The following is an 18,378-nucleotide window of genomic DNA, read 5'->3' on the forward strand; positions in this document are numbered from 1 at the left end:
GCGTCAAAAAGGAATGCATTCCTACTCAAGCTGAGGGCCTAACCATAAAGCTACCTTCACGGTTTGATAAAGGACAACCTTGCCATGGCCACTGGCACCGCCCAGAGGAAGCACTTCCGCATCCGAACAGATTTCACATCGCTGAAAAGCGTTCTTCCTTTCCACCATACACCCATCTAATAGGTCTATCTCTATTGGACAATGTCGTTTTATAAGGAAAGTGCAATCTGAAACCACCGGATTGGATCCAGTAATACACAGCGAGAGCTCGCAAAGTTTTTTCAAGCCGAAAAATCTTTAAACATCGTCACTTCTCGCAAACAAGATGGTCCCTCTTCTTTGCGGAATATGCCGCTTTTTCGTATTTTTTTGCCTTGAAAAAACGTGTGTAATTTCTCTCGGTGAAATCCACACCGTACTATTGCAAAAACACAAGTTAGTGTCCACAATCTTCAATGTTTGGCTCCGGCACAATAGAAATTTTTGGCTTCAGTTTGACAACCAAATCGATTCTATCCGCACCACCCAGGTGTCCACGAAGCCCAATATGTAGTGCACAAATCCTCTGAATGGCTCCGAGTGTCGCGCTGTTGATTTCTCATCGGGTAAATAATAGTGCTGTCCAATGAGCAGCTCGAAGTAGCTCGAAGTTGTTCCCGTCCTGCTGATGCCCATTTGTTGACAAAAAAGAACGAGCAGGACGGGAACAACTTCGAGCTACTTCGAGCTGCTCATTGGACAGCACTAATCAGATTCAATTTCCAGAATTCAAGAATCCAGAGACCTTGCTTGCGCTAAAAAAAGAACAGTGAAGTTAAAACATTTCGGCAAGAAGGATGATAACATCATATTTTCTCTTGCAAGTGCATAGAAGGGATATTTTCGTGCACTTGCAAGAGAAAGATTATTAAACGCCAGATACGGTTGATACTTTGGAGACCATTTGTTTCATGCGGGTGAAAAGAGATGGCAAAAACTACAAAGATTTTTTTTAATTGACTGCTGGGAATGCAATTTTTTAACGGAAATGAAGAGTACAGTTTGCTTTGATGTAAAAAAAGTGTTCGTACTAAAAACGTTCCTAAATTACGTAATGATTACCGATTACATTACTGGGTACCGAGGATGTTTCATAGCATGCGCAACTGGAACCACGAAATAATCGTCAGTTTCATATTGATTGTTGATATTTCTAAACTTCCACTGGAGCCCATCCCGACTAGAAGAACATAACAAAAATTGAACACAATTTTAACATATTGTGATATTTATAACTTATGTTGATACAATTTTGTTCTCAGTAGCCATTATCTTTCAAATGTTGTAACAGGATTATATCATAATATGATTTGAAAAATGCTTAACACCGAATTGCCCAATAGTAGGCAATTAAAATAGATGTAGCAAAGTCTCCCAGCCTACGCTGATATAATCAGGGGGGGAGTAAGCCTGTCATCCACGAACAAATCAAGCCTACCTAAGATGTATTATCCGGGCCTCGCCGCTTGGGAAAGGCGGGCCACTCTGGGCCACCCCGCTTGGCAAGTGTAACATTTTTCGAACTGGAATCTTGTAGGATATTGGTTAACCTACACTACTGCTGACTAACGAAAAAATTGTGGGATTGTTTGTTTACATTTGCTTCATACTACATGCAGAGGAGGCGCGATGCACCGCATATTACCCCCCTGGATATAATTTGAGAAGGTTGCCTTATTTGTTATGTTGTTAATTTCATGTTCTCGAAAAATATTCTTGTTCAGACAAAAACAAAAAAAAATATGATTGTTGATCACAATCTGGCGACCTATCACGACCTGTAAAAATTCCAACTGCACAGAAACAATATATTTTGTATCTGATCCTGTTATAAATTTCTAACAGAATATGTTATTTTTATGATAAAATTGTAACAAAATTTGATAGTTTTTTGTTTCCAGTAGTGCAGTTTTTGATAAAAATTTAGTTATTTCAACAACATCCTGCACCATGTGTCTAACAAATTTTGTTATAAAAATTTAGAATAACATAATAACATAGTATGATATCATTTTGATATGACCTTCTAGTCGGACCTGTTGGCGGACAAGTGTAGCAGTGGGACAACAGTTTTCCTTCGGGAAATAACACACGCGATTTTAGTGTGAAAGAGTTAACAGGCTTTGAAAGAAAACTTTATTGATGACTGTAACGTTACACTGTCGAGTATAAACTAAGGGTCTGTCTCAATTGGATAATTAAACTAAAATTAAACTTAAAAGTGACATTTCAATAATTATCAAATAACCCTGCTCGCAGAGCAAGATTACTTTTGACAGATATCGAATCATTTTCCATCGATGTCCTATTGGAATTGCTGGGTAGCACCAGCCATTCTTATAACGGGGTGATTTTTTAATTCTCGGACTGTCACTTTTAAGTTTAATTCTCCAAATGAGACAGATCCTAAAAATAAAAATTGCCGCCCGAATCTGGTGACAGCATCAGTGGTGGTGACTGACAAGGTGTTGCACGACACAGCCTCGTTCATTCACTCGTGACGTATGGGTTGTGCATGATGACGTTTGGGGATTGTACTTTCTTCCACAGGCTACCTCGCACTAACGCGTCGTAACAGTATGCTAGAACGGGTGGGGTTATCATAAGATGCTTGATTTTCAAAAACGCGTCTTCTTGATCATTACCCCAAAACCATTCTACGTCTTTCACCAAAGGCCTTCTCAATGGCTCAGTTACCGACGAAAGATTTTCAATAAATTTTCCCAGGTAGGTAATTGTTCCTGGCACTCTTTGCAGCTGCAGTCTATTTGTCGGACGTTTTAATTTTTGCACTACTTCGAACTTTTCAGGATCAGCTTTCAGACCAACATCGGTTACTAAGTGCCCCAAAAATTTGACGGTTGATTGATTAAAAATACATTTTTCCTTATTAAGCTTCAACCTCTCGCTTGTTTAAGTAATTCAAGTGCTAATGGGTTTAATTCGTCCCTTAGAATTATGGTGGTGGTTTTACCATTTCTCATCAAATGCGGATCAACTGAAGTGGATAGTAGTTTCCCATACTCTCTTTTCTTCATGAAAACCTGGTCTTTAGCTTTTAAAGCCCCAAACGCAATACAACGGAACGGAAACGGAAAATTTGACAGTTAGCCCATATATTTTCTGTCAAATTTGCCGTTTCCGTCGCCGTTCCGTTATATTGCGTTTGGGGCTAAAGTCTTGGAAAGTGATTCTAATGGGAATAAGTGGCTGCAACAACTTTTTATTTTCATAGACCCTTGAGACAGAACGAATAGAACAGGAGCTATTTTCTACTCCAAGACAATCCAAAACACGCGTAACAAGATTTCGAGTATTTTCATGGGACGAGTATGGAAGTCCTAAGAGAACAGCGGTGTGATCATTAGCTGAATTAGTATATCTACCTGCTTGGATTTCAAGTTTATCGACCGTTTCTGTCAAAGTAGTTAGCGATTTTTCTAATAATTTTATTTGTTGTTTCAATTGCGTATTTTCGGTTTTTAGCTCATTGAACTCATTAACTATCAAATCAAATTTGTCAGAAAGAAAATTTTGTGAGCTTTCAATCGTGCTCATCAATTGCTTCATCTCAGTTCTAACACCATGCAATTCAGAAATGACAGCCTTCCCCACTGTGTTCTTTAACTCGGCAAAAATAGGATCAACTATAGATGGCTTGGTATTGTGCATTTCCAATATACGCTGATATTGCAGTTTGCGTTGAGTTCGCCAAATGCACGAAGTTGCAGCAAACATGCAAAAGATCTTGCATACAGTGTTGCTGACTATTTTATCTTTCAAGAAGATTATGTTATAATCGAAGTCGTAATGATTTCTAGAGAAATATTTCATATGGTCCTATCTAACAAAAGTAAACAAATCGAGTTGTTAGTTTATAAACGTTACTTACCTTTAAAATTTTATGTTAAATTTGAATCCGATCGATTTTTACTTTTTTTTACTAAAAAAATATAGTAGTGCAAAACGGCCAATCTGACTTTTCAAAAATATCGCACAGATCTGTCGACTGGCCGTTTTGCAATGTGACAGTCCAATCTGATATTTACCAAAACATTGTCAAATTATCAGATTGGACCTTCGGTTGTCCATTTGTTTAAATAATTAATTTAAATTTATTTAAAACAATGTCTAAGTTATCCGACACGAAAAGACCCGCTGCTATTAAGGTAAGTTTTTACGAGCATAGAGTGAAGTTTTGGTATATTCAGCAAATTAATAATAGGATCCTCTTCAAAAACAGCACTAGTTGTCCATCGTCCCGGAATGCTAAGAAACGATCGGATCCTGCCAAAGTGAAGCCTACGGAAGGGTGACAAACCCGGGGGACGGGGTCGGTGACTCTTCGTCTCAACAGAAGGGAATGATATCTGCGGGGAAACATTTGACCTGTTCTGTTCAAAAAAAGAAGATGCTATCGCGGTGCGTCAAGATGAAGAATAGTTCGAAGAACGCAATGAAAATCCGGATGAAGGGACGAAGGCACTGCGGGTGATCAATCCAGTGGCCCTGTTGGTCAAAAAAGCTAGCCAACGAATTGGATTCCGGTTGAGGAATCTGCTGAAGTGAAGCTGCCGAAGGCGCACAAATTTGTCGGCTTCGAATGGTTTTACAGCAATATCGACCAAGCGCTGTTCGAGGGTTTGGATGACTTCCAGTTGTACCTGAGGGAAATACACCAGGATTTGAAAACAATACATTTGATAAGGTGCGAGGAATTAGATTCGGGGTTGAATGCAAGTTTAAACAAATCTATCTTTTAATTTCAGCGCTGAGTGGATCCGATTTCGGAGGACTATGGGAAAACCGAGATGTTGTTTGGTAGTCTTTTAAGAGGATGAATGTCGTGAGTTGGAACGAAAGCGGCGTAAGAATCGGCTACTGCTGACCAAGTGATTGGGAGATTTTTCCTTTGTCCATATCGGTTATTCTTCTATTGACCCGGTTTGGGTGCCCATACGATTCCAGACTTCGAGGTTGTAGCCAACGATAATCCTGATTGCTCTGAATATGATCACGCAGGACATCCGACCTAAGTATCAGAATGCTTCATTATATGTCGCTTCACTTGCCGTAAAAATCCCATCTTATCTGATTAGATTACTCGAACAAGAAAGATATCCGTTGTCCCGAAACGCTACTGTTGGCGGGTAGAAAAGTCGGAAACCGGAATGTTCAGCACCGACATTTTATAAGTATCCTATCAGCAGTTATCATGATTCAATTTATTGACGATATTCTTACTTTTATGTTATGTTATATGCATGGTTCAGTGGCGTAGGTTTGAACTTGAAGATAAAGCTTTCAGAAGAAAAAATTTGTTCGAAGCCTTCTGAATAAAACAAAATGTTCAGAAAACCCTCCCCAGACCAATTTTCTGGCTACGTCACTGGCATGATGACTTAAGTTTTGATGATTATTGTATTGGAGATTCACTTGCCATAAACTAATGCTAAATTCAGATTAGGCAAGTGAATTTAATAAGTCGTTTGCGAAGTGAATATGTGTGCAACAAGTTATTGTTGAAGAATATGAATATTCGCTTAATTATGCATGATCCTCTGTACTATCCCTCTAAAACTGGCCTCCTTTTGCAAATTTTGAGTAATTTTCATTCAAGGTCCTATGTGAATTTGATTTGAGTATAATGTCCAATATAACAGGTCCCATCTGATTGATCAAATGCAAAAGGTCCAAAGTAACAAAAGTGTCTTAAAATCCAAGAAAAATTACCTGAACTAGAAAACCATTACTTTTATTCAGTTCTACGACTATTATTTTGGCTGACAACGATTTAAAAATTGTTGAACGAAGTTGGAATTTTAATTCAAATTTATTTTATTCTACCAAATTTTTCTCAGATCATGGTAGACGTTAGGTAGGACCATTTGAAATGTTTATCTAGATTTGTCATTCTATTTAAGCCAAATATAATGAGCTCTTATTCCACATTTAAGATATTGTGATAGAAAGTTATTTTTTTACAGGAAAGTATGATAAAACTAATAAATAAAGTGCCAATGTTTAACATACCTCCCCTGAAAAGTAAGTAAAATATGTTAGCACCACTGCTCCGATGTACACATCAAACTAAAACTAACGTGAATCCAATGAATAACACACCTAAAACAGACGAATCAGCACAAATTTTGACAGCTCGTTCCTGTGCAAGTTGCTTGCATGTTGTCTGCAATGCTAATTTTATTTGCAAATCGCAATACATAGTAGAACAGCGTGGTGTGCAAAAATACAACGCTCCTTTCATTCGCAAAACAGCATTTTCTGTAGTTTTACGTAGACTTCTTGGCGTAGACGGCTGCTCCAAACTTCCTTTGCCGTCTCCTTGTCCCGGACAAGATCCAGCAGATCGTCATGGATAAATGAGATCAGCAGGTACGCCGCTTTACCGTCTTCTTCCTGGAACTTCGCAAGCTCAGCCGGTTCCGCTGGAGGATCCTTCTTGATGACATCCAATAGCTTCACGGACTTCAAATACTTCTCCACTCGAAAACGCCAATTGTCAAAGCCGGTGCCCGAGAACAACTATAGATAGTAGAATCTATAGATGAGCGAAAGCATGGCTGAGTCGATTTTTTTGCCCGTGCACACGCGCATATGACGTCACAGCCCTTAACGTTTCCATTGAAATCGTGACGTCATGCTCGTTTGGAGACACGTTTGACAGTTCGTTTGGAGACAGAGGATTTATCTTCGCTCATCTATATATTCCACTATCTATAAGAACAACGGGATCCCGTGGACCCCGTGGACCGAATCCTTGCGTGAGTCGCCCATAACCTCTTGATGGTCGGAATAAAATAGAACAGCAGTTTAACAGCAGAAAACTATTTATTCAACTTGTTCGGTGGAGAGCTTGAACATGGAGGCCTTCGGTCTCCAAGGAGGTCATCAGTATACTTTGTTGCCGATTTACTCTAACATGAGTGGTTTTGCTCTTCATTTTATGACAACAAAGAGAAGAGAGAGGGAGATGCAAGAGAAAAAAAGTACTCAAAATTAGGTACTTTTTTCTAACCGTGTAAGAGAAAAAAGGTATTTACTAGGGATCCTATATTAAGAGATGTGCGAATACTTTTCCAGACAATTTAGCAACGCTGTTACTTTCGTAAACAAACGCTGCCAGCACTTGCCGTGGCGCAAAATGTTGGAGCTCGAACATGACTTTGCGCATAATGGCATTTTCAGATTTCGTTATCTAACGTCCAACAGTGCATTATCACTAGAATAAAAGTACAATACAAATGAACAAAGTACCATGCATAAACTAGACGACTTCATCTTGCCAATGTAAAACAAATTGTTTATTCGACAAAACTTTTCGTATTTTTTTTTCATTATAATCGCAATACCTTTCAATCCGCAGCAATAACAATGTTCATTTGGCTCAGCTTCTGACAGCTCTCAATGTTCGATTGGCTCAAGATGGCCGCTTTCGCATATCTCTGAATGTAGGATCCCTAGTATTTACTATAGATAGTGGAATATATAGATGAGCGAAGATAAATCCTCTGTCTCCAAACGAACTGTCAAACGTGTCTCCAAACGAGCATGAAGTCACGATTTCAATGGAAACGTTAAGGGCTGTGACGTAATTTGCGCGCGCACGGGCAAAAAAATCGACTCAGCCATGCTTTCGCTCATCTACACGCTTAGATTGGTTTACTTATTTATGGGTACTTCATTCACTCATATATGGGTAAATGCAATTATACTAATATTATTAGTAAAACTTACTCAAAAAATCGGTAAAGTTTACTGATATTCCGACAAAAACGACTTTACCTATTTTTGAGTAATTGCATTTACCCATATTTGGGTGAAAAATTGAACATAAACAAATCCAAACTGATGGTCGCCGCGTCAACGTCGTCGTCGCAAGTATTTATTTTTCCCTATTTTATTCATTTACCGGGCAGTCAAAATTGATAATCTCGATAATCTTTCTTCCGAATATATTCAAGGTAACTATTTTTGATAATATTGGTTTTCGATACACAACGTATAGGTTGCAACTTCTTGAACATTTTTTCCAGCACCGGTCGGTAACACCATATCGGCTTCCTCGAAAATTTACCTGGCGATGGCGATCAACGATAATAGGAAACAGAATAGTTCCCGAACCATCGGCGGAGAGAAGCATCTCTGCTCGAATAGCTGACAATAGCTGACCACAAACGGGACAATATGTTGTTTCATGCACCTGGTGTCACGGCGATCAACGATTATAGGAAACAGAATAGTTCCCGAACCATCGGCGGAGAGAACCATCTCTGCTCAGATAGCTGACAATTTCTGACCACAAACGGCACAATACGTTGCTTCGGTATCAATCAGTCATACAGCACCTGCTTTGATTTTGTCATTGGGCACTCAACACATCAATGGATCGCAAGGCCGGCTGTTACTAAAAGCTCCAATGGATTACATTTCCGGACAACTCTAATCAGGAGCTATGAGGAGAGCTACGATGTTCGTTGTTAAAATTTTTGTCCTGCCGGTGCTACATGTTATCCCCCCTCATTCGCTGTCTGTCCCGGTGCTACAATTCCTGCTCGTAGTGAAACTCATTCATTCGCTTCTCCAGAAGCAACTCCAAACGATAGATAATGAAGAAGATCTTGATTTAATGGTAAGCTATTCATTCGTATAACATAATTTAGATTTTATTTTGATTTAGAATAAATTTTCAGGTCTTTGCACATGTGGTGGTGACGGAACGGGTTTTTTTTTTACCGTACTTCTTCTAGCCAAGCGTCCAGCATCCTAATAGATCAAGTTTTGAGATTATATACCATCAGATTCTTACACGGCGACTGCGGAGCAGGCTAGCAGGTGACCCGGTACCTGCTGCGGTTAACGCTTACTGACCCCAAGCTGCTGCGGATCATCCAGCCGTCGCCAGCTCTGGTATCGTCGATCGGGTGATTTTAATCTTTCGTTCATCAGTTTTGTTAATGCAACCAAAGCCCAACATCCAACACTCACAAAAAACTCCGCATTATATTCATGAGTTTACACATGGATTTTTGCAATGGGGGTAGCGAAATGGATTCCATATGTTCGACACATATATTTCATGCGCCCACATGCATTCTATGGGTGTTCACACATACTATCCATGTGGGTCATAGTATCCATGTGTGAATTTGTATGGAAATAAGTATGTGCCGACGCATGATATGCATATTTCAAAATACATGGATTTTTGCCATAAAGTATGTGTCGATTTTCCTGAGTGAACAACTGTACATTGTAAATATATTTGTTTTAAAATTTGATTAAGAAGCCAGGCCAAAAAGCTGCCAGCTGCTAATAAATATAAAACGACGCAAATTTGCACTATTGGCTTATTTATTATTTATTGATTGGTTTACTGCGAAATATTGATTTGTTTATCCAATGCGATTTTTAATTCCAAAACAAAAAAAATTCACCCATATGTGAGTAAATTTCACCTATAATAAAGTACCCATAAATAGGTAAACATTACCAATATTTCTGAGATTGGCATGTACTCAAATATGGGTAAATTCTGTTTCACCCATAAATACGTATGTGCACTTTTTGGCGATTATAGGTACTCTTCACCCATATTTGGGTGAACTGAACTAAGCGTGTAGATTCTACTACACCTGGGTGGTGCGGATAGAATCGATTTGGTTGTCAAACTGAAGCCAAAAATTTCTATTGTGCCGGAGCCAAACATTGAAGATTGTGGTTATGTTCGTTTCTGATTTAATATTGAGAAGTATTGTTATTATTTGGAGAAAAAATAAAAATAAACTTTGTTTGAGTTTTGTATTCTTTGTAACAAATATTCTCACATTATATTTCGAGTGGAAAATTAGTAGGAATGCAACTAAAAAGCACTCGTTACGAAATTTCTTGAGATTCAGCAGCTGATTGGAGCATGAATGTATGTAAACAATCGTTAAGTCATGTAGAGTCTAGCGCATTTGTGCGCCCTCATGCAGCGTGGAAAGAGAAACTCGAAGAGCGGGAAATGTTTGACAGCCAAGTAACTGCAAAATAATTTTGTTTATGGGAGCGATTTCAAAATTTCCCTTTACTCACTTGAGCGCAGAAAAGCGGCTCTATCCGCAGCACCCAGTACTACACTAATAAAAATCCACACATTTTTATTGCGATTTTTTTCACCATTTAGACTCTTATGATAAAAATTTCGTCTTACTCAGATTTCGCTTTCGATTTCGCTGCTGGCTACCGTGCGCATTTCACTTGAAGATCGTGACAGCTGCCACAAGCCCCCTCATGTTTACATATTTTTTCATAGTTCTCAGCTCTCCAGCTGCACTGATACAAAGCGTATAGTAAATTCAACCATGGTGCTGTAGTAAAAATAACAAATTCTAGTGTTGTCAAAATAAATACAAAGATCGTTGAAATAACAACATTGTTTTTAAAAACACTATGCTAACACGGTATATTTTACCGTGTACATAGTAAAAACAACAACATCTGCTCCTGGTTCACTTGACTGACATTTTTCATCATTACACGTCATCTTAACCGCCAGAACGTATTAACGATTTAAGTTCTTGTGTTATTTTAAATCTAATGTAAAAATGAATGCGCAAAACGAAAACCAAATGGTTAAAATCCCTGTTGATGGTATAATTGAGGAAGAAGAGCTAGCTGATGGTTTGTATGGCTATGTTTTAGAAGACATTTATCGTAAAACCTTGTTTCTTCCTACAGCCTGTGATGAAAACCCAGAGCTACGTAAACTGATCGTCGATAATTGGCAAATGGATTCATCAATCTATTCTATTTTGATCGGTAAGATTATTTTGTGTTAGTTTTTGCTGAATTCGTATAAGTTTTTCAATATAGGACATGGTGTGACGGTGGAATATCTTGCACTCATTGACGAAGTGGCCTTGGCAGATATTTTCTCAGTCGCGAAGTGGACAGGCCATAAGCACGCTCTCAGGAGAAAGTTACAGCTGTGGGAAAAAAGTGCTATGTTTCAGGTAGATCCGGTGATCAAAAATTCACCCATCGTTAGCAACCCTGGTCCATCTCAAACACAAGTTCTCGCATCAGCACCCCAATATCCTCTTCTGCCTACATCAGTTACTCTGAATCTTCTGGAGGACATTCTCGGAAGGAACGAAAAAGGGAAGATTGTGACACAGTTTTATAAAACTCATCAGCGACTAGACACTCAACATAGGAAGTACTTGGCACACACCGTAGTCGACTATTACATTGCGAATGGCAATTATTTCCCGATACCAGATATGGCACGATTTTCACAATGCATCGCAGAGAAATTTCCACCAGAGCTACCAGTAATTAACCACATTATGTAGTAACCCAACCCTCATTACATTTTTTTCCTCCACAGGAAGTGTACTTCAATCCACGGAACGTAGCGATAAACAAAAAGCATCCAACTGGGATTCTCTATGATCGGTTCCACAACCGGAACAAAAAGCATCAGCTGCTAAGCAAACTGGAGCAGAAAAATACCACCGTCGATTATTGGAAAATCTTCAAGGCCAAGGCTTTGACTTTGACAAGTGAAGGTATTATTGTTGTCTGTTGATTGTTTTTTTTATTAATAATGTAATCTTTGATTTCAGAAATCAAAAAACAAAATTCGTTTAAATCATGGCTCCGAAATAATCAACAACCCTCCGAAAAAGTAGTAGATCATTGGCGAGAATCGTTTTTACTGCGCGTTAGAGAAATTGTGGGAGAGACAGATCCAGATAAGGGGCAGCTGGTGGCTGAATGGCCAAGATTGGCTGATGAAAACGGTTACCTACTGGTAAGCGCGACTTTTTTAAATTTGTATACTTTATTTCTAAGTACGTTTAATTCATTCATAGATTGATGCCGACTTCGAGGCTATCTACCGAAACTCAACCGGGTCTTCTATTTTCGAGGAATGGGATGGTTTTATTCCTCGCTTTCTGGAATACGTTCAACTGAATGGCTTGAAGGATGACTATTCTCGTCAACTGCTGATACAACTGGAGGAGGAAGTTGTCCCTAAAGGTTTGTTATTAGCCATGAATAAATTTTGGGGAAAGTAACTCAATAATTGATTATTTCAGATACTCGTGACTTCATTTGCTGTACTATTTTTCATGGTCTTGTTAAGCCCGTACGGACATCATTGCGAAAGTTACCAAGCATCCTTCAAGCACAAACTGACATGTGCTATGCATGTGCAACTTACGAAGAGTTTCTCGAAGCAGTGAGCTCATTGCGTAACGAGCTTTTCTCGGATAAAATTCCTTTCACTCCTCGCATATATGTTGTTGGTCAAGTTGGTGAGTTCACTGGATTCTACGTAGTTACTTCAAAACTTCAGTACCAGCTGCCGACATTCCTCCGGTGCGTCGATCTAATAGTTAAAATTAAATTTACCCTCAACTACGAATTTCCCGAGAGCTGCGAGTTGTTTTGGTGTTTCATCGCCAAACACTTCTACAAGCTTGATTTCTCGCGTAAGGCGAAGAATAGCCAACTGCTCCAGCTCTTTGCGCACTTGGGAAACAACTTGCCATCATGAATTGTCATCTGTGTCAAGCCTCTTACGAATCAGTTCAACACATTTTCGACCACCTGACAATATACCACAGTACTCCGACAGTCTTCAAGTACATGTGCACAGCATGTGTACCATCAGCATCGTTCCAGAACCTCCATCGTTTTAAACGTCACGTCAACATGAAACATCTCGATTTATTCAAACCGGTCGCTGCTGAGCGAAATCCCAATCAAACAACATCGAGTATCGCTAACCACGATCTGGTGGAACTCGATATCGATATGGAAGAGTGCCGTGAAATGCCGCATACAAACAAGGACCCTGAAATACAGAATATGGGAGACCAAAAGAAAAATCAAATATGTGATAAAGATATACTAGATATAAGAAATACTCTAAGAGAAAAGTTTTTAAATTTTACTTTAAGCCTACATGATAAGTCCAATTACACAAGGAAAGATGTAATCATTTTACAAAAAGCCATTACTGAAGAAGTTGTTAAACCTATATGTGATGCATTGCTGAAAGTTGCTTCTATAAATGACAGTAAAGTTTGTGTCAAAGAGTTGATTAATGATATCTATCAACCTTTTCAATTCATAGCTACTGAACAAAAATTCAATGCTACGTTACAGAGAATTAATCTTAACGATGAATTACACGTGATCAATTTTAGGGACGATGAAGAAAGCATAGTTTCTAAAGGATGCTTGATGCCCATCAAACAACAGTTCAAACGCTATTTTGAAAGTGGAAACGTATTTAAGGAGACAATCGAGCATATGAGAGTGTTAGATAACAGTGAAGAAATTGCAAATCTCGTTAATGGTACACTATGGAAAAACGTTCGAAAAGAGTATGAAGGTAGCATAGTCGTTCCCTATTTTTTGTACTCAGATGAAGTTGAATTGAACGATGCAATAGGAGCTCACTCTGGTACTCATAAAGTAACAGGTCTTTATTACAATTTCCCCACGATACCATCACATTTTTTATCACGCTTGGAGAACATCTTTGTAGCAGGTTTCATAAAAGCATCCGATTTGGCCCGTCTTGGTCCGTCTAAGGCATTAGAAGAATTAATTGATATTTTGATTGAGTTAGAGCAAGTTGGAATAAATTTGATAATAGATGGCGATGACGTTCGTGTATATTTCGTATTGATGGGTATCCTGGGTGATAATCTAGGAATCAACACACTTATGGGCTTCGCAACATCCTTTAGCTCACTACTGTATTGCAGATTTTGTACGCAAAATAAATACGATTCGCAAACCGCTATAAGTCTAGATCCTAATCGTAATCGAACAAGGCAAAAGTATGAAATTGATGTACAGAAAAGTTTCAAAGAATCAGGGATAAAGGAAGCTTCTGCCTTTAATAAAATGAAGCATTATCATGTAGCTGATTTTGCTATCGTTGACATTATGCATGATTTCTATTCCCACGGTATTTGCAGCTATGATTTATCTCTGGTTTTGTCATACATGATACAAACTTTACAAATATCTTTGCAGACTATCAATTATCGAATACAACAGTTTGATTTTAAGGAGACAGAAAACAGAAACACATTCAAAGTAATATCGCGAGACCATATAAAATCAGCCAGTTTTAAAATGACTGCCAGAGAAATGATGCTATTTGTTCATTACTTCCCTTTATTGTTTGGCGATGTGATACCAGAAAACGACAAAGTTTGGAATTTTATTCTTTCTCTTATTGAGTTAACTTCTCTTGTGTTGTTACCTAAATTTAATAACGAATTGCTGAAAACTCTAGAAGATCAAATTGAATATCATCACTTTCATTATAGGCAGCTTTTTGCAGAGCCACTCAAACCTAAATATCACATTTTATTGCATTATGTTCAAACCATTAGGAAAATTGGACCTCCGCGTTACACTTGGAGTTTTCGCTTTGAAGCATTCCACCAAATTTTCAAAAAGTATTGTAGGAATATTACTTCTAGACGAAACATATGTTTTACGTTATGCACTAAGGCTAAGTTGATATTCATGAACGACATAAAACATCTGAATCATTTTAAAGATCCCTTAACATATAAAAATCCAATAAGTTTACGATCTATCGATTTGCCATACTTTTCAAAGTTAAATTTAACAAATGAACTGCTGACATTAAACTTTAAGACAGTTTGCGCTTTGACATATAAGGGTACTGAGTATAAGGTTGGACAATTTCTCACGAAGTCCCTCTCTAATCTAAGATCAGTAGAGTTGTATGAAATTAAAGACATATTGATCTCAAATAACACGGTAAGAATCGCATGCCAACAATGGGAGGTGGAAGAATACTGTTATCATTTTGCAGCATTTAAAGTTAATATGGCTAAGTCAGTGTACGATATAATGACCATTGATGTGTTTGATGGACCTCCTATTCATGTATATAATGTTCAAGATGTTAGTTATATAAGGCTTAAAAAATACTTTCTGTAAAGTTTTATCAGAAAAAATATAATGTAAAATATATGCATAATCAAATCAATAATGTATTTTAAAGACTCGAACGCAATATATCGGAACGGAGAAGGTAACGGCAAGACCTAGCGGCCCTAGCGTTAGCGGTGCCGTTCCGAATAATTGCTATGAAGGCTTAATTATTGCTAAATTTGCGGAATATAGGTCCTATATTCTGATTTTTCACGATTCCAAAGCATCAAAGACAAAAAAGAATATTCATTTTGAAAAAATACTATATAATGCAGTTAAGTTTACTACATGATTGTAATTTTAAATGCAAAAAATCGTTGTTTTTTTGACATTTTATTTCGCTTAAAATAACTATATTTTATGGTATTTTTGACATTTGTTTGTTTATTATGCAACCATGGTAAAAAATACTACACAATTCATTTGAAATGAATGCGGTATGTAGTCTGCACAAATCAATTGGTGTTGTGCATTTAATTTAAACTATCAATATGGTATTTCTTACCACAATGCTGTTTTCAGTGTGATCATGTTTACACACTCACGTAAATAAAATATGGAAATCCATAAGTTTTGCCCTATGAAACAGCAGAAGTTCATTCCATAATTGATTCATAAGGCTTCTATGTAAGTCATAGTCATTCGAATAAATTACATAATTATGCCTTATGAAATTCAATATGTTGCCTCATGAATAAAAATCATAAGGTAAGCTTATGGACCAACATGTCATTGATGGTGTTCATTCAAAGAAAACAATCAACGTCATTACTTTTTTCTGCAACCCGATTGACCACGATTTTTCTTCAACATTCAGTTAATTTGCAGATAATTAACACGATATTACCAGTAGCGCGATTTGGACAAACTTTTGGCAGCGAATGCAGGTAAGATATTGCTCAAAATACTACAAACATATCATGGAATAATTCCGAACGAATCCGCTGACTGCTTCCGCTCATGAACAAAAATTCTGATCTCCCATGTTAAAGATCTGTTACACTGCCAAAAATATCTATATAAGATATATGTGTCGCCGTTATAAATTTTTGCAATAGCTCCACCCTAATATAGTCGATATAAAACCACACATAAAATAAATAATTGTTAATTCGAGACCACACATAAAGTTTATTTGGACATATATTTTATTAGTAGTTCGCGTGGAGAATGGTTATGTGTGCGCTGATATACATCATAAGTTAAATCCTGGGTGGTGCGGATAGAATCGATTTGGTTGTCAAACTGAAGCCAAAATTTTCTATTGTGCCGGAGCCAAACATTGAAGATTGTGGTTATGTTCGTTTTAGATCTTATATTGAGAAGTATTGTTATTATTTGGGGAAAGAAATAAAAATAAACTTATTTTGAGTTGTGCATTCTTTGTAACAAATATATTCACATTATATTTCGAGTGGAAAATTAGTAGGAATGCAGCTAAAAAGCACTCGTTACGAGATTTCACGAGATTCAGCAGCTTGTTGGTGCCGGAATGTATGTAAACCACCGTAAAGTCATGTATAGTCTCGCGCATTTTTGCGCCTTCATGCAGCGTGGAAAGAGAAATTCGAAGAGCGGGAAATGTTTGACAGCCAAGAAACTGCAAAATAATTTTGCTTATGAGATTGATTTCAAAATATCCCGCTACTCGCTTGAGAGCAGAAAAGCGGCTCTATCCGCAGCACCCAGGTTAAATCTATGGATTTTTGCCAATAAATATGTGTGGATTTTTAGTAGTGTACAGTTCTTCCACGGTTGTCCAGTCCAGTTGCTTCCATGGTTGCGTGTTTTAAAAATATTTAACCTTCAATAAGACTTTCGGTTCTTCCAGATTTGACGGGTGCGACAACGGCACGTGGATGGAGGCCTTAAATAAGAAGCTGTTGACCCGTTGCTTCCTGTCCAATGAAGCAGAACGTCAGCTTACCTGGTTTGTCCAACACCAGCATACCTTGTGCCCTGTTAATACTGCTCCACATGCGTCTCGGTATCATAGGCAAGGCTGGAATTTCTCGACACGGACGTGCATCCCCAGAACTATAGTAGAGCTGCCCATCCAGAGTGACTGGGCAATAGGGCACTTTGGATTTTCAGCACATTCTGGTGGTAAATACCTCCATAGTGGTCCGGCTGCAGCTCCCGTTAAGGAAACGAAATGAGTTTTCCGTAAAGCTAAAACTGGACATGGGCCGCTCGATTGATATCTTTCAGGAGGAGAAGTGGGTGATCACGGACAGCAATGGAGAAGACTGTTCCAGATATGACTGCATATCCAAGTCCATATCCGACTTGAAGGCTGGTTTACAGTTCTGAAAACTTGTCACGAGATTTGATTCCCCAATGCATTTTTAGAGGGCGGGATTTATGGGAATTGGGCACGGAAAATCGAAATTTCCGCCCTTTTGAAAATACATGGGGATCAAATCCGTGACACGTTTTCCGAACTGTAAACCATCTATTAAGGCTGTGAACCATTCCACCGATTCGTTTAACTTTTAGTTAAAATTTGACAGTTCGATGGTTATTTCGCCGTGGTTAAAAATAACCCTGCTCCGGAGCATGGTTAGATTTGACAGTTCGATAGTTAAACTTTGTTCGCGAGAAAATTGGCGCCAAATCCATTTCGTTCTAAATAACTATCAATCTGTCAAAACTCAAATGAGTCGGCTTCGGAGTAAAATTTTAACCACGATGGGAAAATAACCATCGGAATGTCAAATTTTAACTAAAAGTTAAACGAATCGGTGGAATGGTTCACAGCCTAAGGAGGCGTACTATTTAGCGAAGTTTTTCGCGCCTGGAAGAAGGTTGATTGGAAGTCTAAGATTTGATGAAGTATCTCATCTTAGAGGAACGCATCTATTGTGGTCGATCGCGTTCAGAAATGTATTCGTGCAGTTGTTGCATGGAGACTGGGTTAATAACACGATGCAGATCGAGATCCACAGTTCCCCGAAAGATTGGCATGACTAATGAAGCACACCGTATACTATGTGAGTGATTTGTATAGGATCCCAAGTAACCAAAAGTTCCATTAAAAGTACGTTTTTCGCATAATCAGCTTGACTGAGCTAATTACGCCAAAAACGTACTTTTAAAGGAACTTTTGGTTACTTGGGATATTGCTGAAGCAGTCGAGGGTAATCCACGTAGTGGTGAATACCTACAAAAGCGCAGGAAATTGTTTGGGATATGGTTTGTTAAGTGGTACGTGTCGCGCGGTACATCTTTCGATCGCGAAGATCAGTGCGTGGCAATACTTGGCAGCTTGCTTGGCAGGGTTCCTACTATAGACTAATGGAAAAATGAAATAAATAAATATTTGCTTCCAAAAAT

General features: G+C 38.2%; 1 protein-coding gene and 1 long non-coding RNA gene across 3 annotated transcripts; both read left to right on the forward strand.

Moving 5' to 3' along the window:
- The first annotated feature begins 7,769 nt into the window (after positions 1-7,769).
- Positions 7,770-9,142, forward strand: LOC134203649 (uncharacterized). The gene is made up of 3 exons (XR_009977656.1): positions 7,770-8,021; positions 8,094-8,689; positions 8,751-9,142. It is a non-coding gene; the product is annotated as an uncharacterized LOC134203649 (long non-coding RNA).
- Positions 9,143-10,204: 1,062 nt separating this feature from the next.
- On the forward strand, positions 10,205-12,938 carry LOC134203650 (uncharacterized). 2 transcript variants are annotated; one of them, XM_062678535.1, is made up of 7 exons: positions 10,205-10,722; positions 10,780-10,860; positions 10,915-11,375; positions 11,432-11,612; positions 11,670-11,857; positions 11,919-12,087; positions 12,147-12,938. In XM_062678535.1, the coding sequence occupies exons 1-7, from the start codon at positions 10,647-10,649 to the stop codon at positions 12,605-12,607; spliced, it is 1,617 nt and encodes a 538-aa protein (XP_062534519.1). In that variant the 5' UTR covers positions 10,205-10,646; the 3' UTR covers positions 12,608-12,938. The 2 variants fall into 2 exon arrangements, with proteins under 2 accessions (XP_062534519.1, XP_062534518.1); XM_062678534.1 differs by having other exon boundaries at positions 10,205-10,860.
- The last annotated feature ends 5,440 nt before the right edge of the window (positions 12,939-18,378 follow it).

The sequence above is a fragment of the Armigeres subalbatus genome, unplaced genomic scaffold (assembly GCF_024139115.2).
Source record: "Armigeres subalbatus isolate Guangzhou_Male unplaced genomic scaffold, GZ_Asu_2 Contig204, whole genome shotgun sequence".
NCBI classification, from domain to species: domain Eukaryota; kingdom Metazoa; phylum Arthropoda; class Insecta; order Diptera; family Culicidae; genus Armigeres; species Armigeres subalbatus.

Coding starts and splice junctions, on each gene's coding strand:
- LOC134203650 (XM_062678534.1), top strand. CDS start 10,647: ATGAATGCGCAAAACGAAAACCAAATGGTTAAAATCCCTGTTGATGGT. Junction 10,861..10,914: donor AATCTATTCTATTTTGATCG/GTAAGATTATTT, acceptor TTTTCAATATAG/GACATGGTGTGACGGTGGAA. Junction 11,858..11,918: donor ATGAAAACGGTTACCTACTG/GTAAGCGCGACT, acceptor ATTCATTCATAG/ATTGATGCCGACTTCGAGGC.